This window comes from Carassius auratus, unplaced genomic scaffold, assembly GCF_003368295.1.
Source record: "Carassius auratus strain Wakin unplaced genomic scaffold, ASM336829v1 scaf_tig00026611, whole genome shotgun sequence".
Taxonomy (NCBI): Eukaryota; Metazoa; Chordata; class Actinopteri; order Cypriniformes; family Cyprinidae; genus Carassius; species Carassius auratus.
The window spans coordinates 235,190-261,372 of record NW_020525536.1 but is presented as its reverse complement, the minus strand read 5'-3'; the positions used below and the strand labels follow the sequence as shown (position 1 = coordinate 261,372).

The following is a 26,183-nucleotide window of genomic DNA, read 5'->3' as shown; positions in this document are numbered from 1 at the left end:
TTTCCCCAGACACACGGATGAGTGCCTAATATAGAAACACCCCCCAAAAAAGATAGAAAATAAATAGAAATACCATTTCCAAGAGAACAAATATCATCTCATGTGTATTCTTCACTCTTAGATCCCATTTGGACGATTCCTCTTTATAAAACCGCTAATTATATTTAATATTAAGACAGTTATCTCCAATATAAAAATATCAAATATAAACAGTTATAGGAAACCAGGGAGATTTGATAATCCTTCTCTTTGTATTTTGCATGGTCCTTCTTCCTTCTAGCTGTCAACCAATATTTGTCTCCATGGCTGTAGATCGCTGGTCACCATTTATATAGCAGTGTCCCAGAAGACAGTGGTTTGGGTGGAATACGGAGGGGGCCCGAATTTCTTGCCCCCGTTGGTCTTCTTCCAGCTGGGCAGGATGGGCATGCTGTCCTGTTTGCACAGAGCTTTGTCTGAAGGTCTCTGTCTGGCTTTTATCTCCTTGCACAGATGACGTTTCTTCTCGATCGTCTCCATCATGGTGCTGTCCCCACATGCCCAGGGCATTGGGGGCATCTAATGGGTGGCAAGGGTGAGATAATGTTGGTGTTTGCAGAGCTGTCTTTAATTTTGAAAGCCTTATAGTTTTATGGGTGAAGGCGTTCAGTGTTCTTTTAATAATAAAGGATGTGTTTAATAATTAATGTCTTATGCAAGTCAGAGCAGTCAGAATGTATTGCTGTTCAGTTTAATGACCTCTCTCTCTCTCTCACACACACACACACACAAACACACACACAGTTAAATTGTGTACACACATATAAAACTGTCCATGCACCTGTACAAACACAAAATAAAACACTTCTATAAACAAAACACAATTGCATGAGCAACCATAGCTCTGTTTCAATACCTAGGGAGCTGCCTTCTAAGAGAGCACTCTAAATGTCATGTAAATAATAAGTGAGTGATTTGGATACATATGGGCAGCAACTCTGTGTCATACTAAGAAGAACTTATTTTAGTTAAATAAAACTAAAACCATAAAAAACTTTTCATTACTTGGAGAGAGAAAAATATATATATATTTATAATGCAGGTTTTCTCATATTCATTTAGTTTAATTTTAATGTAGTAAAGTAACTTAAACTGAAATAAAAACAACATAGACATATACATTTTTTTGAAAACAGTGAAAATGCACTAATTCAAAATAATAATATAAATATTTTTTTAATAAATATTATGACAGTGTTTGATGTTAATATAAGCTAAAAAAGATATTTTTAATTACTATTTGAGGCTCTGTTGTTATTGTTAACGAATTATTAAAAAACATTTTTAGTAACTGAAGTAAAGCTGAAATAAAATAAATAACATTAAAACTTTACACAAAAATTACACTTGCTTTGGCAATTAACTGACAGTTGAAATTAAAATGACTAAAACTAAAACTGAAATAAAAATCAATTAATGCTTTTTATATAAATAAAATGAAAAAATGAAAATCTTAAAATAAAAAATATATTTCAAAATAATAATACTATATTTGTTTATAAATAATATTAAATTATCATAGTTTTGAGGTTATTTATAATAGCGATACATGCAATACTGCGTTCAATTTTGGGCAATACAATGTTTTTAGGAGGCGTTAATAGAGTTAATGAAAATAAAATGAGGTTTTAGGCTTTGTAACAGAGCATATTCAGTACTTCAGACACGCACACACACACACACACACACAGACAGACACACACACACACACACATACACGTACAGTACACGTTTGTGCTTTTGAAGAAAGAAGCAGCAGACAGACAGAAAGTACAGTGGACGCGGAGAAGGAGAAGACATTATTTTGACAAGGTTTTATTTTATGTCTTGTTGGGGTTAGTTTTATCTCTCTCTTTTTAGATTTATTTGGGTTAGTTCAATCACAGTCACTAACAATTAAACATAACTGGGGAGTGAGAGTAGATCAGACAACATACTAAATGTGTTTTATTTATGTTATAATATTCTGAGTGAAACTGTATGGCTATATGGTATATTGTGTGATTTGTGTATAATATATCTGTTTTGTATGGTATATTACTGTTCCTATAAAAGAGTGTGTTTCTTTTTTTTTTCAGCAGCTTTCATCAGTTGTACTATAAAAGTGTGTTTTGGTTTACCGATGCCCCAGTCTCTGTGAAAGTGAATTTATGTGGTGGAAAACATAATAATTATTACATGATTTTTGTACATAATACAATAGCTCTTAAAACTTGTTCAAATAAGGCCACACAGAAAAACAGGAGAGAGAATTTGACATGTGACACTGATATAAATACAATGTCTGGATACATATGTACACACATCAAACAGCTGTTTGTTTAAATTTAACCACTGAATAGAAACTGCTGCACTTTTTTATTAACAGTGGCACCTTACTCATGGCTCTTTCTTTTAAAGCAAGTAAAGCTTGTAAAGTAAACAATAAAACTAAAAATTCAATTAAACTACCTTTCAAAAAAATTTAGAAAAGATTTTTAAATGAATTAAATAATACTTTTATTCGACGAAGATGCATTAAATTGATCAAAAGTGACAGTAAAGACAAGATTTCTACTTCAAATAAATACTGTTCTTGTGAACATTCTATACATCACAGAAAAAAATGTATCAGTATTTCTGCAAAAATATTAAACTGCACAACTGTTTTCAACATTAATCATAGTAAGAAATGTTTTTGAGGACCAAATCAGCATATTAGAATAATTTTGGAAGAATCACATGACACTGAAAAACTGCTGAAAATTCAGCTTTGCCATCACAGAAATAACATGTAATAAAAGAGAAAGCAGTTATTTTAATTTGAAATAATATTTCACAATATCTTGTATACTGTATTTTTGATCAAATAAATGCAGTCTTAGTGAGTATAAGGTTATGCATACCTTTAGTGTATGATCTCCTTTTTTTCAAGCTCAACAGAATAAAATAAATGCAATTGAATAATTGAATAATTTGACAGCTTAAATGTAATTATATGTATATACTGAATTTACTGTGCTTGTTTATGGCCGTTTAGTCCGTTCTATGAGTGATTTTCAAGCAGTGTCGTAGGTCCTAGGGTATTTTTGAGGAAAATGTGAATGAAATTGTCAACACTTCATTCAATTTTGTAAATAAGTCATAATAATGTCTATGCTTTGGTTTTGGCTATTAAGAATTAGTTTGACCCACTTCATGGCATAACCAGCTGTGTTTGATGTCTGTACATCTGAGGAACCCAACCATATCGTCTGAATCATTGTGATAGAGACTGAACAGACTAATGATGCTGATGGTCGAGAGTAAAGCTGTCCGCATGAGCTCTGAAGAGGCTCTCATTCAGATTCAGATCAGTTGAACCTTCTCTCAAGTGCTTAAACGGTCTGATAAATAAAACCCTGATTGTGGATCTCTTGGCATAAACTCACAGAGCACAAATTAAATGTGAGAGCCTCTTCAAAGCATGATGGGAAGGCAGCCCTAATCTGGACTAAACACAAATAACACACACACATACTCATCTACATAGACAGACGATGAATGCCGTGAGCCAAAGGAAACAGAGCAGCAGACAGAATAGGATGTACATGAAGCTGTTGGGTCAAAGGTCAAAGACATGAAGGCATTGCCAACAGACACGGAGACAGGAACCGAACTCCACACGCATGCCATTGCTCGCTCATTCTGAGGAATAAGGGGGTTGTACCTGGAACGGAGTCCCGCACGGATGGGCGGAGGCATCGGGGGCATGTCTCTGAGGCGTTCCCACAGGGGATGGGACTCCTGATGTAGATGCAGAGCGACCAAGTTTACACCCGGCTTTTGTTTCTAAAATGTAAGAGAATATGTTGAAGAATTAATCTATGTTAACTAAATTAACATCCTTATTCGTTTTTTTATGGATAGGACGGACCTCCAAGCATGGTGGTCGGGCTAATGGAGGAGCGGCCAAAGTGACTGGGCGTGGCTGTGGGCGTGGCTGATTGTCCTGTGGGCGTTTCCCAATCCTGTGATTTCGGAGAAGAGCTGCGATGGGCTCTATCCCTGCTGTCACTTCTGACTTTACTTTCACCTTGAAGAGAAAAAAGGAGGTAGAGATTTCAGTGTGCTGTATAAGTCTTCAGTTGTCTGTTTTTATGAGAATGATTTTGCAGATTCACTTATGAGTGCTTGAATTTATAATAATGCTGCAGTACATATATATTACCTCTAGGTGTCACAAAAGAGACAAAACAACTTATCATCTCATCTCTATTTCTGCAGTATGCAGTATGTATATGTGTGCAGAATTTTGAGATGACTAAATTACAGATGTTTTACACATTTACCTATGCCCAAACAACATTTCTTTGTTATTATCCTCCATTTTTTCATCTTTCATGCAGTCAATCCCTTTATCTTTGTATTTTTTTCCATTCCTTTCCTCTCCTAATCTCTCTTCCCTCACAGGGGATCCATTAGCAGTCACATTTATCACGTCTTTCTCTGGTTCTGGAGACATTATGGAAATTGCTTTACTAACAGATGAAAGCTTTTCTATTATTTCAGCTGGCAAGTGTATCTGAATGCGTGTCTGTATCGCCCATATAGACGTGTGCTTAGCTATATTGTCTGACACTTATGGGTGTATGAATTGAAAGTGACATCAGTGTTGTATCAGTGTGTGTGTGTGTGTGTGTGTGTGTGTGTGTGTATGTGTAGCGACTGAAGCCTTATGCTTATAAAAGGCATGAGCTACTTGCATCTATGCAAAACAGAATTGTTCCATGCTCATAGCGATTGCATCTTAAATTCATTTTAGCACCTAATTCAGTCTTTTCTACATGCACACAGTGCCTGTTTTTTAGATGTGTGAACCGTGTTTTTTTATTTTTTTTTTTAAAGAAAATACACATTTTCATGAAAGAAATTGAGTGTTTCTTATAGTCCTCTGCTGATGCTGAGAATGTTATCTTATTTTGTATTTTAGTCTCAGGTTAGCTACTCAAAAACCTTATTTATTGTACTCTATATTTCTGTAAACACACACACACTCGCACACAGTAGTATCTGGCCACGTCTGTTGAAATCCCGTTAATCTGTGGTGTCCTGCTCCATTAGTCTACATTTAATTAACGTTGGGCGCTAATGCTAAGACTGCAACAAATTTATCATATTTCCTTGTTAACATGTTCACCAATAATACCTGGATATACTGTAGTGTGTGAGTGAGTGTGTGTGTGTGATGGTGAGAGAGAGAGAGAGAGAGAGAGAGAATGTGAGTGCATTAGCAGAGGGAATTTTAGGTGTGTGTGTGTGTGTGTGTGTGTGTGTGTGTGTGCTGGCAGGACTGTGTTCTTGTTAGTGTTCACAGGGTCAGATTGTTCTACAAAGCTTCTCGGCTAACAGCAGCCAACATAGGAACATGTTCTCCTCATCCAGTTAGAGTGAAATGCCATGCCAAATACCTTTTGAAATGGACACAAACAACACCACTGAAACAAGACTAGGCACAACAGGAGCCAAACAAGAAACAAGTTGTAGTTTGTCTGCAGGTCAATTCTTGTTTCGGGATCTAAAGGTCAGCAGCCGATTGCACAAAAACCTCCTGCTTAACATTTAGCTATAATTTGTTTATAATTACAGCTAATGGATTTCTTAGCTTAATGGATTTGTTGCAATCAAGTCCAAAGGTGTGGAGAAACAGATGAGTATTTTTTTCAGTCTCAGAGTAAAAAATACAACAAGCTAATTTGTATTAGTGAAGTTTAAAGCTTCATTGCTGAATAAAAAAGTCACACCGTGAGATATAAACTCGCAATTATGAGAAAACAAAGTAGCAATTGTGACATAAAGTTACACCTGGGAGGAAAAAAGTTTTGAAGTTTGTGAAGTTGCAATTACCCTTTATTTAGTTCGTTAGTTTTTACAGTGAGGTAAAAAAAAAAAAGGCTTCTATAGATGTGAATGAAACTGCTACCAGGACGAGTTACTGTGGAAGTTATAGAAAGTTGTGGAGGTATTGAATTAAAATAAATAGAAAATCTGCAAAAGCTCATGCACAACTATGCATAATTATGCTTTACACATGCATAAGCCTTCCTAGAACTTCTTCAGCATGTATTATATCAACATAGAGTGGCTTGGATTAAAACAACAAGCTTGCTTGGATTAAAACTTGACAGAAAGGCACATTAGAAGTAACAGAAAACAGTGATGTCATGAGCTTTGAAGCTGCCCGAATGAAATTATGTCATAATGGAAAGTGTAATACTGGAAGTAGTTTGTCTCTGTTTAATGACACATTCTTGGAAGATCTTGATAAGAATTTCTTTTCAGTCATATTCTCTGTTTTCAGCCTGACAGCTAACTGATCTGCCATTATGTTCATGTTACTCAGATCAGCTCTCTATGTCACAGCAGGGCATAACATAAGCTCTTCTGTGCCTCTAAATTATGCTAATTTATGCCAACCTCAGAGCCATATATTAAATGTGTTGGATCATTATTAGCATATGCTAATGTAATTTTAGAGTATGTGAAGTTACTCAGACACATAATTTTAGAAACTATTAAGCTATTTGATGCTTCGGGAAAAGCACTATTACATTTAAATACAGCTGCATAGATTAAGGCATAACAGGAGACTGCTGTCTGTTAATATAACTATTTATGGGCACTGTAGGGCATAATAAAAACAAACTCATATCACATTTAAATTAGATCGTTCCTTAAAACAGATTATTGCACAAACTTCATTGCGTGCCACTTGACACTGGCACATGTTCAGACTCTGTATGTCTTTCTGGCGCCGAATGGAGTTGGATTTGGACAGGATTTGGACCAGGATAACTGCCCTGAACAGGAAGAGCTCAGTCACTGATCGTTTTATCCCTTAATGGGTAGATCTGAAAATATCTATTTACAGCGTTAAGTTGAAGTAAGACTGACTTGGAAACTTTCAATAAAGGATCTGTAGAGAAGGAAGAAGGTTTATTCAATCAATAATAATCTAATTATTTGAATACTAAACAGGCACTGCCATAGACATTTTGTCATATTTCATCAATAATTGTTTTTATATTATGACTGATAGCTGATACAATGATCATCAAAATATTATTAATCTTTATAATTAAAAAAATGCAGATAATAAATGATTATGCATAAAATTTATATATATATAAATTTTATGCATAATCATTTATTAAAAAGAAAGAAATACTTTTATTCAGTGAATACACATTAAAATGATTAAAAGTGAAAGTAAATACATTTATGATATAACAAATTGTAAAATTATTTTAAAAAATGTTTTATAAAAATATACAAATATTATTTTAAATAGCTGTTTCCAAAACATGATGTTCTATTGAACTTCCAATTCATAGTATAATACTGAAATGTATTTCTTTTTTTATTTAAAACTTTTTTTACACTAATAAGAAATGTTTCTCGGTGAACATATCACTAGAATGATTTCAGAAAAAATGTTACTCTAAAGACTCTAATGGCTGCTGAAAATGCATTTTTTTCATCACAAGAAAAAAAATAGCATGTTAAAAAAACTGTAATATTTTATATATTCACAACTATGTGTGTGTGTGTTTATATATATATATATATATATATATAGATATATATATAGATAGATAGATAGATAGATAGATAGATAGATAGATAGATAGATAGTTTAGAGCTAAAATATCTGCAAGGTTTTTAATTCAATTATTAGATTAAATCTTAATATAGATGAGTGCTTTCTGATCATAATCTCACATGTGGCCACAGCCGTGAATCTTAGTAAACTGATGTTGAGCTGTAAACGAGAATGAGATTCTGGTGTGTTTTGGATCACTGTGACAGATTCTTCACTATCTCTGGCTTTTCTCTCTGTGTGTCAGAGAAACACACACACACACACACACAAACAAACACACACAAACACACACACACACACACACACACTAATGCAGACTGCCTGTTAATCTCACACACCTCTACACTCTGTCAGGCACCAAGCCCAAATCACAGATCCGTAGAAGACCTACTGACAGGAGCAGTCTGTGTGTTTGTGTGTCTCTGCTTGACTGGGTAGCATAAAATTGACTGTGATAGACAGACTGACCTGCTTCAGTCTGTGTGTGTGTGTGTACCTGTGTAGTGTATATGCCTTATTATATTAAGGTGAATTTAAGTTTGGCTTCTTATGAAGCTAAGGAAAATAATAACAAATGTGTGCGTTTTGTGTGCATAGACGGTTTAACAGGATAGCCTTGACTTGCTAATCTGAAGTATTTCAGAATTAATCCATTACAATTTAAAAAAAAAAAATCAAGATTTGAAAGGCTCTGAGAAAGGCATTCAACAACTCTTTGCAAAACAATCTGGCAACCTTTACGTTAAACAGTGGTTTTGATATAAATAGGCTCTGTTTGGGGTGGGAGAATCTGGGTCATTGTCTTGCTCTCTCTGCCCCATACATTATGAGTATGTTTCACAGTCTGTGTGTGGCTTGATCGTTCAATTTTTAATCTGTGAAAGGGCTCAAACACACGCTTGCACACAGACACACCTGGAGTGATGGAAGTGGACTGTGGAAAAAGGACATGAAAGCAATCTCTTCTCCACCCACGGGAAAAATAACAGCTGCAGCTCTCAAGACGATTACACACACTCTTTAAACCCAATCAGGCTTTGCTCTATGAGACAACATTCCTCACTTTGAAGTTGTAAATGAGACGGCTACCAATCGCCCCCAGATATCTCACAGTTAACCCCTCAGTTCCAGTGTTTGCCAGGATTAACTTTTGTGCATCTAATTAATTAAAAGGCATAGAATTCTAGTTTGCTTATTTTCTACTTGCACTGATATTAATAGGCTGACAAGTATTTTCACATATAACAGTTAAATGGCTGAAATCTATGGAACATTTCCGACATATTCAAGACAGTATTTGTAGTTTAAAATAACACAGTTTAACACAAATCATTTTGAGTAGGTATTCCTTTTCTTAAAAAAAAAAAAAAAAAATCTAAGTTTCATTGAGACACAAAGCTTAAAATTTATTATTATAATATTCTTCCGTCAAAAACCTGTGTTATTTGAGCTGTAATGGTTTTATCCTCATTTTAGAGTATTTTAGGGTTTATGGTTTTGAGTTGATCAAATGTACAACTTCATTGCCATGACAAATTTAAATAGAAAGGTTAGTAAGGTTTTTGTGTTTGTTTGTTTGTTTTTTCACACACACACACACACACACAAATCATGTTAACTTGCATATTGGAATTGCTATTCTTTTGAAACTGCGGGCATTTGAACATTAATATTGTGGCCTCATTCACTTCCATTGTAAATGTCTCACTGTAGGCCAGAATTTTTTTATTTTATTTTTTTTACATGAGACAATGACGGTTTTCTTCATTATGGGAAAGGTGAACAATATGTAAACAATGGGAGAAATGCACAACAATTTTTTTTATTATACTGAACCCATTATTAACCAATGCATATAGTTGTAAAAAAAAAAAAAAAATCTTGATAATTTTATGGCAATTTAAAGACTTCTAAAACCTGTCAAGTTCTTGATCAACAGTTTGGGGTCAGAAGTATTTTTTTTTTTTTAAGAAAATACATTTATAATGTTACAAAAGAGTTATATTTACTATACATTTGAATCTAATTGAATACAATCTTTTGAATAAATAAAATCAAATAATTTATTAAATCAGCATATTAGAATGATTTCTGAAGGATCATGTGACATACTGCAGAAATAGCTGCTCAAAAATTCAGCTTTGTCATCACAGGAATATATTACATTTTAAAATATATTAAAATAGAAAATAGTTACTTTGAATGTTAATAATATTGACCAATATTACTAACAGTATTTTTGATAAAATAAATGCAGCTTGGATGACAATATAAGACTTACCGACCCCAAACGTAGTTTTTGGTAGCACGTTTAGATCAATTATAACATTTTCACTCACCATCTGCGGACTCCTTACTCTTGCGGTTTCCAGAACCTTTCTTCAACATGTTACGTCCGGAAGAGAACAAGTTGCTGAGTTCATCCAAAGGACTGGTCGGTGTACGACTGCCTCGACCTCCCGACCCTGAGCTTGAACCCGAAGCAGTGGAGACGTTTTGCATGGACCCTCCATACACACTGGAGGAATTCGAGAGCCGTCCACTTTCACGTGATCCATATGGAACCCCAGATGCGCTGCGAGGAATTGTCCCGGTCATGAGAGCGTCGTACGGCGGGGGGCGCTTCAAGGTGAGTGGCGTTAATGCACGACCCATACTGACAGGGGACGGGCAGGCGGAGTGGCTCCTTGGGTAACCGTGTGCCGCGGATGACCCGCCACTTTTATAAAGCGCAGATGGCAGAGGAGGAGCAGATGATCGTCCTGATGCTGTGATTGTATGCTGCTCCTTAGTCTCTGCAGACTTCTTATGATGATGATGATGATGGTGGTGGTGGTGGTGGTGTTTAGCAGACACCTGCTGCACCTCCAGCTGTGGTCCAGGCTCGGCACTAGTTGGGGATGCACCAGGTTTCCCATACCCGACCTTGTCCAACATGGGCAGTTTGGTGACATCTAATGGAGTAAGAGGGGATTCGTCAGAGTTGGGGGAACACTGGGCTGGTGCAGGTGGAAATACTAATAGAGGAGGTCGATGGGAAAGCAGATTCGGGAATGGGGCGGGAATGTCACACAGTGAACCACGTGGAGTGGTGGGTCGTGTTAGTTCGACTTCCGGCACCAAAGCAGTGGGACATTGCTCCCATCGTGACTGTAAGTGGTCTAAAGATGAAGATAAATCGTCGAAGGCAGGATATTTCATCTCCTCATACACACTTTCACCTTGGTCATCCTCCTCATCGCCATTAGCGGCGGCAATTCGACTAAAGTCTCGTAAGATGTTCCCCACCATTTCTATATAAACCGGCTCCGCCTCATCATCAGTGTCGGGGGCAGGGCTTTGATTCTGAGATGCCGACTTCTTTTTGTGTTGACGCGGGAGAGAGGCTGACTTAGCTTTGCTGCCATGTTTTTGAATGTAAGACTCGTCAAAGGATGTGCTGAGCTGGGTGTTGGGGTTGCGTTTGGGTTTGGGTGGAGGCATGCGACGGTACTCCTCACTGCAGGATTTCGATGCTGTTGGTGAGAGATCGGAAATGTTTAGGAATTCAACAGTGCAACTAATTTAAAGTAGATAGCATAGCAGGAAAGTATTACATTATGGAAAGGTGTTATCAGAGTTTCAAAACATATAGTACCATAGCACTGCTAAGTCTTAGCAGAAGGGTAGCCCAGTCAGCATGTGTTATTTTTAATGTCATTGCTTACCCACAAAGGCATATGGGGCTGCACAGGGACATTAATTGTCTATTGTGCATGTGATCGTCTTTGATGCTTCACGTTTTGTTCGTTGTGCTCGCATCACTTCACACCACTGCCCTCTCAGTACAGTCACTAATCCTGAATGTGTGCGGTTATGAAGTGAGTTAATAGGCTTCTCTAAGGACTTTTTAATGAGAATAGAGTTTAACACTCTGCTTGAGACAGGATTAATTATACACAGTTGAGCTAACAGTGCTGAGAAACGAGAAAAGCAGGCTACGCTCGGTGTGTTCTCATTTACTGATCTCATCTCTCATTGCACTGAGTAGGGCTTACCTGAAGAAGTTGACTTTATTTTGTTTGTGTGTGTGGGGGGAGGGGGTATAATAGGATATATATATATATATATATATATACACACACACACACACACACAGGTGCACCTCAATAAATTAGAATGTGAATTGGTGGGTTTTTGTTAAATGTGTGCCAAAATCATCACAATTAAAAGAACCAAAGACTTAAACTACTTCAGTCTGTGTGCATTTAATTTATTTAATACATGAGTTTCACAATTTGAGTTGAATTACTGAAATAAATAAACTTTTCCATGACATTCTAATTTATTGAGATGCACCTGTATGTATGTGTGTGTGTGTATACTGTATATATTTAAAATTAATAAATATAAATAAATGTATTGTCATTTACATATTTTTGTATTAAATTATAACAGACATACTGGCCTATTATTGCCAGTAACTGGTGATGTCAGCTAGAGGTGCTAGGCTTTGCTTTCTGAATGTGTTGGGAAGAGTTCATGGAATAATCAAACAGGCACAAACGCGTGGTTTTCTACACACACTAGAGGGCGGAGAGAAAGATCTAGAGTGGAGAAAACTAGGTCATTTTAACTTCATGAGCGAATTTCATCCTGACTAATCATTTCAGCGGAAAGCGACTGTTTCAATTTCTTTTCTGCCCTCCCCCTCGTGTTTACTCACTCGCTCATTCTCCATCTTTATGTCATTTGTCAGCTGAGCTCAGTGAAGGGCAACTTGACTGACCCGTTTCTTCCAGCAATGGCAGGGCGATGTGTGCGTGTGTATTTGTGTCTATTAGCGTGTCTCTTGCCAGCAGCAAGATCAAGTAATAGTTAATGGGACAGCATGGAATGTAGGCTAATTTTTAATCTCCTTTAAAGCTGGCTGAAGCTATAATTACGTCATTCTCTAGAGACTCTAGGTCCCTTTGTGTGTGTGTGTGTGTGTGCATGGATGGGTTTTTGTTATGTAAAGGACATGACAGGGATTTATATCAGCTTTGTGGGGGAGCTTTGTGATTCACAGATGAAAAATCATCAAGAATGACAATATAATTTCACTTATAATTCAGAAAAAGTCTCAGAGAGAGATCACAGCACCTCACCCAAGTGACGGAATGAGGACAATTTTACACACATACACACAAACTTGTAAACCTTGTAAGAATCTCTTATATACTTCTATTATTTTTACATTTAGTTGATTATAATTACTGCACCCCAACACTACATAGGTGTTCACACTGAAGAATCAAATACAAAGACTGACAAATAAAATAAGATAAAATGAAATAAAATACAGTTTTGTAAATGGAAAATACTTTGGTATGTTTGGTACTCAAAATTATTTAAAAAAAATTATTACAAGATGCTTTTATTAAGAGGCCAAAGAACTGCAGCATGCTCAGTGCATAGACAAGTATCATAAGATTTTAATAATAATAATAATAATAATTATTACTATTATTATATATATTTTCACACTGACAGCCATTTACAAAGTCAAAGTGATAATCCAGAACTTCACAGAACTTTCACAAAAGTGGTACTGCTATAGTTTAGCAAATTGTTAGGCCTCTTCATGGTTGGCACAAGTGCCCCCTGCTTCAAAAGCAGAATCATGCAGGAAACGCTGGAGTGTGGACAAATGTCTGTGTGTGTGTGTGTGTGCGCGTGTGTGTGTGTGTGTGTGTGTGTGAGAGAGAGAGAGAGTGTGTGTGTGTGTGTTGTATGTGAATTTGATGACAGTGACACAGGAAAATATAGGGCACTGTGTTCCAGAGGACAGCAGGTGCATGATGTACCTTCCACTCACAGCACAGCACATCCATCTCTCTCTCTCCCTCTCTCTCTCTCTCTGTCTCTCAATCTCTCTGTCTCTGTCCCTCACTCTCTCTTTAAAGCAGAAAGAGTCTTGTGATGTTGTTTCCCATAGAAGATATAATTTAATACAGATATTTATCTGTGTTTGTAAGTGTACGATAATGCATTTATATTGATCTCCCTCTAAATTAGAGGTGAAATATACCCCACAAATGAGATATACAACACAGATATACGCCTAGGGACACCACATGCCACATTTCATGAAAACACAGCTCATGATTTATGATGATGAGGTTTTGCATGTGTATCAGTAGCTCTCTCTCTCTCTATATACACGAAATACGTGTTCTCTTGACAGTAGGCCACACAAAGGATAACACACACACTAACATACACAAACAAACTGTCACACATATGCTTAGAAAGATCATAGGGATCAGATGGAGGAACAAAGAGGTTTGTAATATTTTTTAAATATGGTGCTACAGCATTTCCATGTTTTTTTTTTTTTGGAAATGAACCATAGTAATTCCATGGTCTTGATAGTTTTGAAGTACCATGTAAATATAAACATATTAATCATATGCTATATATCAAAGTACCATGGTTTTACCATCTGATACTATCACTATACAATGGTACCATAGTATTTTTGTTAGAGGAATCATATGGAGGAAATGTATTTAAAGAACCATGGTTTTGTACATGTACCATGGCTATTCCATGTTTCTTTTTGCACATTTACCATAGTAATTAAGCTGTATTCTTTGAAATACCTACATATCATTGTATGTGAGCATAGTAGTCAATCAGTACTATGGTAAATATCAAAGTACCATAGTACTAGTAAAAATAAACAGTAAAAGCAGAAAGTAAAGAATAAAGAAAAGTTGGAGAACAAATTTTCTATAATGTTTTCTGGACATATGCAGTTGTAATCCCGTGGTTTTGGTTATAGGTTGAGGATCCTATATGATTTGAAATAATATATACTCAGGGTATGATCTGAAAGCAGAAAAGAGAACAGATTGGCAGAAAGAGGTTTATATGTGACCCTGGACCACAGAACCAGTGTAAATTTTCCAAAATTGAGATGTATACGTCATCTGAAAGTTGAATAAATAAGCTTTCCATTAATGTATGGTTTATTAGGATCGGACCATATTTGGCCGAGATACAACTATTTGAAAATCTGGAAACTGAGGAGCAAAAAAATCTAAATGCTGAAAAGAATTGCCTTTGAAATTGTCCAAATGAATTCTTAGCTATGTATATTACTAATCAAAAATGATACTAAATATCTTCATGGAACATGATATTTGCTTAATATCCTAATGATTTTTGCATAAAAGAAAAATCTATAATTTTGACACATACAGTGTTTTTTTTTTTGGGGGCTATTGCTAATAATATACCCCGGCGACTTAAGACTGGTTTTGTGGTCCAGGGTCACATATGTGTTTGAATTGGTAGGGTGTTCCATTTCCTATAACTTTAATCCGTTTTGGATAAAGCATTACAAAATGAATTTGTGTGCGTGTGTGTATGAATATATTCTAGAACACCTAAATTATTTATGTATTTATGTTTTAAGAAATGTATACTTTTATTCAGCAAGGATGCATTCAATTAATCAAAAGTGACACATAATGTTAAAACTGTCTATTTCAGTAGTGCTCTAACTTTATATTTATCATATAATCCTGTAAAATATGTATCACAATTTCCACAAAAATATTAAGCTGCACAACTGTTTTAAACGCTGATAAAAATAAGAAATGTTTCTTGAACATCAAATTAGCATATTATAGTGATTTCTGAAGGATCATGTGACACTGAAGACTGGAGTAATGATGCTGAAAATTCAGCTTTTCCATGACAGGAATTAATTACATTTTAAAATATTTATGTTTGATATATATTTCAAATTCAGCTTTGGTGAGAATAATGCTCTTTAAAAATGAATAGAAAATGGGGTTGTATATTGTATGTGTTGGAAGTTGAATACAATAAAAGGATTGATTTGCTGGATATAGTACAGTGAGGTTGGCTGCATTTCAAATTTCACTGCAAAGAGCCCGTTGATGTTTTTAGGGTTAATGTACTTAAATGAGGTTGCAACATTGTAAAATGAGGTCAAGTGTTGGAGTGGGATTAGATATGTTGCAATGTGTGCTTCTGCTTTGGATTTGAAAGAAAAAGCACTTTAAATGAGCTCAGCTCTCCGCGTGAGATAAGTAAAGATCAAGTTAAGGGTTAAAGTAAGACTAATGCGAGTGGAAGTGTGTGTATGTGTGTGTGTGTGTGGAATATTAAAGGACTCTGAGGCATTTGTTCACTGTATAATATTTAACAGCCTAGACCAACACACTTGTTTTAAGTTTGTATTAGAAATATGTAATATGCAAGGTATAAAAAGCTAAAAGGTGCATCTCATTTCCCCCTAAGGTGTACATATTGAAAGGCATCCGCCCAGCAGAAATGTTGTTCCTTTTTTCTGAGACTGTATACATGATTTGCTCTGACTTTAATTCAAAGTGGAACAGGTTTTACATATTTATGTGCATGTTGTGAATGCAATGCACAACTCAAGTTTCCTGCTTGTTGACCTTGTAGCTGTGAACTTGTTTATTAAGAGTCATCTTCGTGGTTTAGTTGATTCTGTCTAATGCTGTAACTGCTGGTAAAACACTTAGGCTAGACAATGGCAACGGTTGCCCCATTCATAAAGACTGCAGCTAGCGGGTGACCAATGAGAGTGTTTTTGCTGGCTCAGGGTGACCAGTCAGAGGAGGATGAAGAATTGATGTCACCTGTTCCTAGAAAGATACTTGCGTATATTTACAGGCGTCTGTAAAAGTGAATATATGTGTGGTGACCTTTTATCTGTGAGGCATTTTCCATTATGTACAAAGACTGCACTGTCTGACACTGACTCGTTACAAGTGTACAAGTGTGCAATGTTGCTGTTAAGTGTGTATCAGGGCCTTCTCAAAGCAAGTCAGTCCACTCGATAGCCACCTAGGTAATGCTATTGCTTGCCTCAGACAGAACCATAACTGTCAAACTGTCATAGACACTAAGTGGGTGCACTTTAATCCAAATATTCAGAAATTAATAACAGCAAATATTCAGATCAGTTCTTAATTAATATGGAGCATTTTTATAGCATTTATCTGTATGTTTACATTAACCTAATGACATCTACCTTTCAATTTGTTTGTTTTTTATTTCAGCTCTAGGTGAATGCACATTTTTCAATATCTGTTTCAAGTGTTTTTTATTAATATGCATGCAATGTTAACCCGATTATTGGTGATTTTACATTTGTGATATAGAAATAATATTTATTTGTGTGTGTGTGTGTGTGTGTGTGTTTAGCTCAAAGGAAGTGTTGCATGTGTAATGATCCATGTGAACGAGGCATGCATGAAAGGGATGGCAGAAAAGAGGAGATTTGTATACAACAGTGATGTAGAGGGAAAGAATAAGAGATGCCATTTTTTAGAGGCTTGTGACGTACGTGTGTCTGACGTACGTGTGTGTGTGTGTGTGTGTTTATTTTAATAGAAGAAATGCATGTTGTTTTATTATTTCACAATAGTAAAAATTCAAATTCTGTCAGGACCACTTTTGTCAAAGATGATTGACAATTAGCATACAGTTTGGATTGGCGGTATGGCAATGTTCTGGGCAAGAACTACCTGCACATTCATGCAGCCTAACATGGATAAGAGCAGGGAAAGCAATGATAACCCCCCTAGGGCAAACAGAAAAGAACCAACACAAATGTAATGCAGATATTATTAATGTTCAATAATTTAATGTACACATTTTTGAAATTATTCTGATTCAAAGGGGAATCAGAAGGCCGAATCCTGCCTGGAGGAGAGGAGGAGCTGGGGATGGAGGAGGGTAATTCATTAATTAAGTCCAATACAACTAGATAGAACAAGCGGTTCCGATACTCGAACAAAATAAACGCTGAACTGATTTCAAATGAACAACGACTGTTTACCATTTTCTCTTCGCAGCAGAAATGATTATTTTTGCACCATGTCTACTGTAGTGCCCTAATATTAATCAAAGGCCCTTAAAGTCCCAGTTGCTATAGAAACATTCAGCATTCTGAGAGGCACGCTTAGGACTGTGCATGAAAAATAAGCTTTTTTTATGTTATTTGAGCAAAAGAAACAGCATTTATGAGCCAGTTGTTGTCAGATTTCATTGGTGATTTCTAATATGAAATTTAATCATAAGCTTGGGGAAACAATTTTTAATTTGAATGTTTTTCCATTCAAAGTTGCACTTGAATGCCCGAAATGCTCGATCACTTATACTGATCATTGATTGGCTCTTTTTTTGCCCATCAGTTCAACAATATTACTGCTGTAGTGTATTTGTCAAACACATTTTGCCCCTTCCTCTCCCTCAGTGGAGAAAAATCACTTTCAACATAAAGGTGTGTGATGCTGTAATCCAAGCGATGGTAGTCGTAGACGTAATAAGACATGTGGGATGACCCTTTTATGAAGTGAATTATTTCTTTATTTTACAGTGTTTTATTCAATGTATTAATTATCATGGGCTATAACAAAAAAATAGGCCTATACTAATACTAACAGTAAATTAATTTGGTTTGAATATATTTTATTAGGCTATAAAAACATGGCTATGTTAAAGCTCCCCCTTGAAGCACTTGTTTTATTCTCCATTTTCATCTCTCCAATATTATTCATACTTTTTTTTCTTGAGCACCAAATCAGCATAATAGAATGATTTCTAAAGGATAATGTGATATAATGTGCTAAAATCTCAGCTTTACTCTCATAGGAGTAAATAACATATATTGAAAAAGAAAATGTTAAATGTATTTTATATATTTTAAGCTTTTTTATCTAATTTCTTAAAGCTGACTATTCAAGTTATCATGCTAATATTATTAAATATCATTGTAAAATATTACAATTTAAAACTGCCCTTTTCTATTTTAATATATCTTACAGAAAGATATATTTTGTGATTATTATCATTTAAAATACTGCAACAGTTTTCTGTTAATATATAATATATAATCATAATGATATTTCAGAAAAATAAAATAAAAAAATGTATTAAAATAGAAAACAGCTATTCTATATTGTAGTATTTCCCAGTATTACTGTGGTTTATAGGGTCAGTAATGGTCACTTATATGATCAACTGAGAGTGAAAGAGCAGGAGAGGAGAGTAATCACCTCACTAACAAAAATATAGCAAAAGTATCTTTTGGGGGGGGGGGTACAGTACCATGGTATTACCATGTTTTTTGAGTCATACTTGCATTGCATTCTGAATTATGTTCTGACACATTTCACACACAAAATCAAGCCTGCATACAGTAGCTAAAAGCATTAGTGTATTGCGTATTGCGTGCACACACATATTTACCGTCACACTTCTCTGTTTCGGTCCCGCTCTTCCCAGTGCTGAGCACAGTGTTGACGGTCTCAGAGGAGGTGCTGAGTTTGGTGTTGGGGTCTCGTCTGGGTTTAGGCGGGGGCTGTTTTCTCGAGGTGGGACTCCCTTCCTCCTCCTCTCCCCCTCCCACCGAGTGCAGAGACTGTGAGCGTACGGTGAATCCTGGCCCACAGGAAGAAGGAACACGGTCCTGAGGGACCGGCATCGTCATGAAGCCCATACGAAAGTGTTTGCCTGCGTAACCCCCTCCTTCTGTCACACGGGCCACATCCTCGCCAATCCTGAAGATTTCACAAAGTATTACACTCGCACCTGTCTATGAACCCCATATACTGTTGGAGGAAAACTAATCATACTAAAGGACAGACAGGATTTACTCACATTGGTTTTAAGTAACCATTCATTCACTCACAAAACACACACATATATTGTGTGTATGTAATCAGAGCAGAGGGTGTGGTGCTGTGGTGCTTAATAAAGAATGATTGAGAGTCTGTCTCGCTGCACCAGCATCCCTCATCTCTCCACACGGCTCTCTGCTTCTCTCCTTGCATCCTTTCATCCATGTGTTTTGTCATCCGTCTTGTCTTTCTTGTATTGTCTGCAGTTTTTCCTTCCCTCTCACACTTCACACTGTCTTGAGTGACCAGCCATTGTCTTTTCTTTCCTTTCTCTTTTCACTCTGACATTTTTGGAGGAAAATAATATTACCAAATGGCCAATCAGTCACTCATTTTACTTTTTCGTATGCTGATTAATGTGATGAAACAATTAAAACTTTAATGTCCAAGACAGAAAATCCAGTTGAGGCTTCAGATGAAAGACTAAATCACCAGCAAATGTTGAAAAAAAAGCCATAAAATGTCTTAAAGGATGGCGTTTTACCTATGTCTTCTAAATTTTACTTTGCCCATGTCCTACCGTTCAAAAGATTAAAAAGTGTATTATTTTATTGAATTAAGAATTCGTTAAATTGATCAAAGGTGACAGATAATCTGATAATCATGAGAAATGTTTTTTTTTTTGAGCAGAAAATCAGGATATTACAATGGTTTCTGTATAGGATTAAGTGACACTGAAGTAATGATGTTGAAAATCCAGCTTTGTATCATAGGAATAAATTACATTTGAAAATATATTTATCAAGAAAACTGTTCATTTAAATTCTCACTGTTTTTACTGTATTTTTGATCAAATAAATGCAGCCTTGTTGACCATGAGAGATTTCTATAACATTTATAAAATCTTACAGACCCCGGTGTAAACCTGTCACTATTTTGTATTTCAGAAAGACTGAACAAAAAAAAACCCTCCCTGTCTTAAAAGCCTCCACATCCCTCCTTTTTCCCCCCTGGACTGTAATGTGTCATCATTTCATTAAGAGACTAGATCATTATGGTGACTCAATCACTTAACTGATGGATGTTCACATTAGCATAGAAGTGTAGTGCTTACTATTCCTGCTGACAAGACCTGCTTAGTCCAGCATAGCCTAGTTTATGCTGACTAGTTTGGCGACTGTGTGTGTGCGTGTGTGTGTCAGGTTTCGCCTGCGTTATGTGTAGCAAATGTCCCACTTAAAGGTAGTAAATCCTGAAATCACTTAAATTGTGGGAACAGCTAATGGCCCACACAAGGATAATATTTTAATAAACATAATAAATAATGTCTAAATGAAAAATGCTGAAAGGTTTGTGTGAGGGTTTAATGGTTAGGAGATATAAAATATCATTAGCTCAATATAAGTGAATAGATGGATTTATATGAAAAGTCTCTTCCTTGATAGAAAAGGTCATGAGAATAGCGGTCAGTAGGGCAAAGCTTGGGTCTCCAAAGCTAAAGGATCTAAAGGAATAGTTCACCCAAAAAAGGACATTTTGCTGAAAATGTACTCACCTTTTGAACATTGTAGAGTTTGTTTCTTCTTTAGAACACATTTGGAGAAATTTAGCATTACACCACTTACTCACCAATGGATCCTCTGCAGTGAATGGGTGGCGTAAGATAATAATCCACACGACTCCAGTCAATCAGTTAACATCTTGTGAATTGAAAAGATGTCTATTTCTAATAAACAAATCCTTCAAGTCATTTTAACTTTAAACCGTCGCTTCTGGCATACGAGTCCATAATCCATAATAACGCTTCCTCCAGTCCTGTTGATCTCTCATATCAGAATCCAACGACATATTTGTTTATAACAGTTTAAAAAAAATAACTTTTTTTTTTTTACTGGAGAAACCAAATTATGAATAGAGGACTCTCTATCCATAATGGTTTGCATCCATCTTAGTGATAGATTTGTTTCTTACAAACACACATTTTTGTGTCACAAGATGTTAAATTATGAATTACTTGAGGATTATTGTGGTGTTTTTATCAGATATTTGGACTCTCATTCTCATGACAGCCATTCACTGCAGATGATCCATTGGTGAGCAAGTGATGGCAATGTTAAATTTCTACAAACGTTTGGATGAACAGACTCATCTGCATCTTCGATGGCCTGAGAGTGATATTTTCAGAAAATGTATATGTTTGGGTGAACTATTTCTAAAAGTGGCTAGCTTTCATCCTTGTCTCCAATCTTCATCCTGTAATGTTTTTTCCATGCATGCTTTGAATCATTTTTAAATATTTTTGTCAGTCTCTGTCTACCTTTTCAACCCTTGCACCTTTTTTTCTCTGTGTTTTCTTGAGTTTTCACCCAGAGATAACTTTCTGGATTCATGTGACTGAATCAGTTTAACACATGCACTCTTTCCACCATGGTAATGCACTAATCAAAGTGGCCTTTCCTTGACCTTCACTTATATGTCAAAGCCCTAAACACCGCCTTTCTGTAGCATTTCCCTTTGGTTTTGTTGTTGATGTTCACATCAGGTCATAGTGGCTGATGTCAGCATATAGACGATACAATTGACTGCAGTTTGCATTAAACACCAAATTGCTTTCAGGGCTTCTGGCTGCTGCTATCGCAACCATGTCAAGACTATTTCCAGGCAATTTATTGAATATGAATTGTCATTAATATCTGAAAGCTGCGTTAGACATTTCACTTCCTCTTTCTCCTATACAGTTGTGAGGCACCATGTACACAAACACACACTACTAGAATAAATCTAACTGACACGAAATGTGCAGGTTATTTTTTTTTTATCCCAATATTAAAAGTTAAATAATTAATAAATCAATCAATGGATTGATTGTATTTACCACAATGAAAATGAAGCTTATTTTTAGAACCAGTGAGACATTGCATTTTGAATATTTTCATGACAAGACCCTTTAAGCAAGACCCTCTTTCACAGCTGTCATTAGCCTAATGTTATGTGAAAAATTAATGTTTTATTACTGTAATGCAAAACGTGTAGAATGCAAAAGTAATGGTACAACAGTTAAACTTTAAATTGAACAAAAGTTTTTTTTTCTTTGCATTTTATGATATTTAATATTATTTGTATTTTTTGTATTATTCATTTATTTTTATGAGTTTACAAAAATGAAAAAGCATCTTGACAGAAAGATTTTCATTACTGTATTACAGTAATGACATGAAAATTGTTATGTTAGTGTTCTAAAAACAATGCTGCATTGAAGAAAATGCTTAATGGTCTTAAAAGATACTTTATTTTGTTTATGCAAAATAAAATGTCTTATTATTTTTAGATCATTTTTATAGTGAATTCTATTCTGTACATTTCATTATGACATTATTTTCATGACAGTTGAGCATATTCACCCCTCCCCCGATTCTCACTAGCCTACTGTTATGTGTAACAAAGACCATTCTCATTGAATGTGAATAGTGTTCTGATCATTTTTTTCATAGTTGTCAAGTTAATGTTTTAGCATTATTTTGTATTTTATAGTATTTGTTATTGTTTTTTATATATAAAAAAATATATTTAATATTTTATTATTATTTATTTATTTATTTATTTTATAAGACATAAGAATTGTACAGGCATAAACATTGTTGTGCTAATGTTCTAAAAAATAATAATACAAAAAAAAAAGAACAGTCCTAGTAGAATATAATCTATTATCATTTTCAAATTATTTTCAGGGTAAAATATAACCTGCACATTTCTTAGTGAGATTCACCAACCTGTTTTACCAACACAACATAGAAAGTTTGTTTGCCTTAATTGAAGTATGTTATAAAACAACTTATAAAACCTACTTATATCTCTGTGTATTATATTTCTGTATACAGAGCAACAAATATTGGTGTATTATAGAATATTTGTGATTTTTAATTTCATATTCATTTCCCAATCCAATCATATTCAAATTCATTTTAAACCTCATCGACATGTATACACACTCATACATGAGCGTGAGGTGTGTTACAACAGGATTTATTGTATCATGTAGGCCCTTTAAGGTCATCAGGTCCAGATTTTCCATTGGTCAGGCTTCTCTAGTGTGTGTATCTATGTGTGTGATAACAACTGAGTGACACATCCAAACCTGCCTTTTGTCGTGTGTGTTTTAAGGGAGTGTATGCATGCGTCCTCAGGGGCTAACAGTCTAAATTTAGAGACGAGAGGGAGAGGGCCAAGCCCACTGTTGCCATAGAAACTCACCCCTCTGTCTCCATGGTGACAGACCATGTGTTTTTTCCATCTCCAGGCTGAGGAGATATGACTTTAGGCCCTCCTACTGTCACTGTTTATAAGTGTGTGTGTTTTGATCCTCTTTCATGAGTTATATTAATGACATTTCATCTGCATTCTGTAATCTGAATCCTGACTGAAATACATCTTTACTGAAGTAAAATGGGTTTTATACAGCATTTCTGTTCCAAATTTAGCTACACACAGAAGTCAAAATAACAAGAAAGGAAATACAAATGCACTAGAATATTATTACGCACACCTCGCACACATCGGACTACTGTTAGATTAATCAAAGCATCCCTTATTGTCTGTCTGTTCTGTCTTTTATTAGACTGGCGGAACTGTCTGTTCTAAATTACTCTCTGTCACTCACACACACATTTAGCTTAATGCCAAAGGTTTTCATTGACTCTGTGTTTGTCTCTCTAATATTCAGCCTCATTGAATTTTATAGCTCAGGACCAGTGACCTTTATCTCGCTGGCTTTCTCTCGCACTCTTTGCACATAAATGCATGCCTAACATCCCAAATGTTAAAGATCATAGCATACTAAATAAATGAAACAGTCTAGTTAATATATCTGTGCTTTTAACATCTGGTATGAGTACAATATGACAGTAACTACACTTCACATTTTTTAAGAGCTTGTCCAAATAGGAGGCCTTAGGATTACTTAAAAGTACTTAAACTATTTCTACACATATTAACAAGATGTGAACTAAGATCATTATTTTTTATATTCCCTCAATAACTATGGTCTTTATTTAAGAACACACAGTTCACACAATTAATGAACCATGTTTTTGTACCTTTTTTCTTAGAGTGTAAATCCTTCAGTGTTCATGTATGGGATATTTTTGTCTATTTTATTGTCTACCAGGTGAAAAATATAAGTCTGATTAGAAGGTAAAACAGTGCAGGACAAGCACTGTTTACTTAGATATAGAAATTTGGGTTGCACTTTATTTTACAGTACGTGTACTAACATGTACTTATAGTGAACTTACAGTGTATCTATCTAAGAAAGTTCTGGTAATACAAGGTAACTACATGGGGTAGGGTTAGGTTTAGGGGTAGGTTTAGGGTTAGTACCTAGTTATTACATAGTTATTGTAATTACTATAATAAGTACATAGTATGTACATGAGAAACAGGACTGTAAAATAAAGTGCTACCGAAATTTGTATGAACAATAGTAATAGCCAATATCATTATTATGTGCAGTATTTTCATTTAAATAAGTGTGTGTGTGTGTGTGTGTGTGTGTGTCTGTGTCTGTGTCTGTGTCTGTGTGTGTGTGTGTGTGTGTGTGTGTGTGTGTACCTCTTGATAGCTTCTTCCTGCCGTCTCTTCTTCTGGTTTTTCTCCTGGAGGTATGTCCACTGTGTGTGGTTGCGGACGCGATCGCTCTCCCTAGCGATGTCAGAGGCGTTCTGGATAACCAGCTCGTCATACGCCCTCAGACCACTGTCCTCCACGTACTGCAGGAAATGGGTGCACTCGTCTTCCCCTAAATCCATCCTTCAGCACAGCAGAGAGACTGCCTGGAAGACGGACAGAGAGAGAGTGAGAAAGAAAGACTTTAGTCTCACACACAATGTCCTTGCATCCCTCTTGAGAGCTTGCTCTTTATTAAAAAACAATGAACTTTGGAGGTACAGGTGGGACGTATGCACACACACACACACACTAAATATGAATATGTTATCCTTTAACACTGAAGAGCATGTTTCACTGCTGGGAAAAGGCAAGAGCTGGCACATTTACATAGCTACTTAAAATGATGATGAGGAACACAAAAATATATTATTACAGGTATCTGTCTATATATCTGTTTGGCTGTCTGTCTGTCTATCTATCTAACTTCTAGGGACAATTTTGTCCACCAAGTATATAGATTGAGACTAGTAAGATCAGTCAGTTTCTTAGCATAACATGCAAACAGTGGTAACATCTGGCCCAACATTACAGTATGTGCCAATCACAGCTCTTATTCCATCCTACTGATTTTTTTCCAACATGCTTTCAAACACTGTACACTGTACGTAGTTGTATGCAGCGTTGGGGGTAACGAGTTACAAAGTAACGGATTACAGTAACGATATTACTTTTTGGGGTAACGAAGTAAAATGTACACAGAAAAATTTTAAAACAGATTTTATAGGGCCCTAAAAAAGAAAAGTAATAAGTAGTGAAGGTACTTTTTAAATGCAGTAACTAGTAAAGTAATCTCATTACAATTTACAGAAGTAACTAGTAACTAATTACATTTTTGAGTAACTACCCCAACACTGGTTGTATGTGCATGGGTTAGGGTGCCTTCCCTTCCTTAGTCACAATCCCACCTACACATCTGCTTTTCCTCCATTTCCCATCTCTCACACACTTTTGTGCACACCCATGTGAGCATGCACACACACACACCTGTCCATACAGTAGATGCCCCCACAATCTTACATCCACAGGGACACACAGCTGTATTCTATAAACGTTTGGAGCGTGAGGAGAAGGAACTCTAGGTTTCCAGGCAACAGTATTCTAGTATGCTGACATAATGCAGGATGCTGAGAGCCCAGTTCTGTGCTGAA

The 26,183-nt window shown here is 35.8% G+C and overlaps 1 protein-coding gene across 1 annotated transcript; it reads right to left on the bottom strand.

Annotated features, from left to right (window-relative positions):
* Window positions 1-275: 275 nt before the first annotated feature.
* Window positions 276-25,142, bottom strand: LOC113078805 (neuronal tyrosine-phosphorylated phosphoinositide-3-kinase adapter 2-like). Its single transcript, XM_026251118.1, has 6 exons — window positions 24,919-25,142; window positions 18,941-19,251; window positions 10,000-11,175; window positions 3,935-4,093; window positions 3,728-3,849; window positions 276-558 (listed from the first exon to the last, which is right to left on the bottom strand). The coding sequence occupies exons 1-6, from the start codon at window positions 25,113-25,115 to the stop codon at window positions 328-330; spliced, it is 2,196 nt and encodes a 731-aa protein (XP_026106903.1). The 5' UTR covers window positions 25,116-25,142; the 3' UTR covers window positions 276-327.
* Between the last annotated feature and the right edge of the window lie 1,041 nt (window positions 25,143-26,183).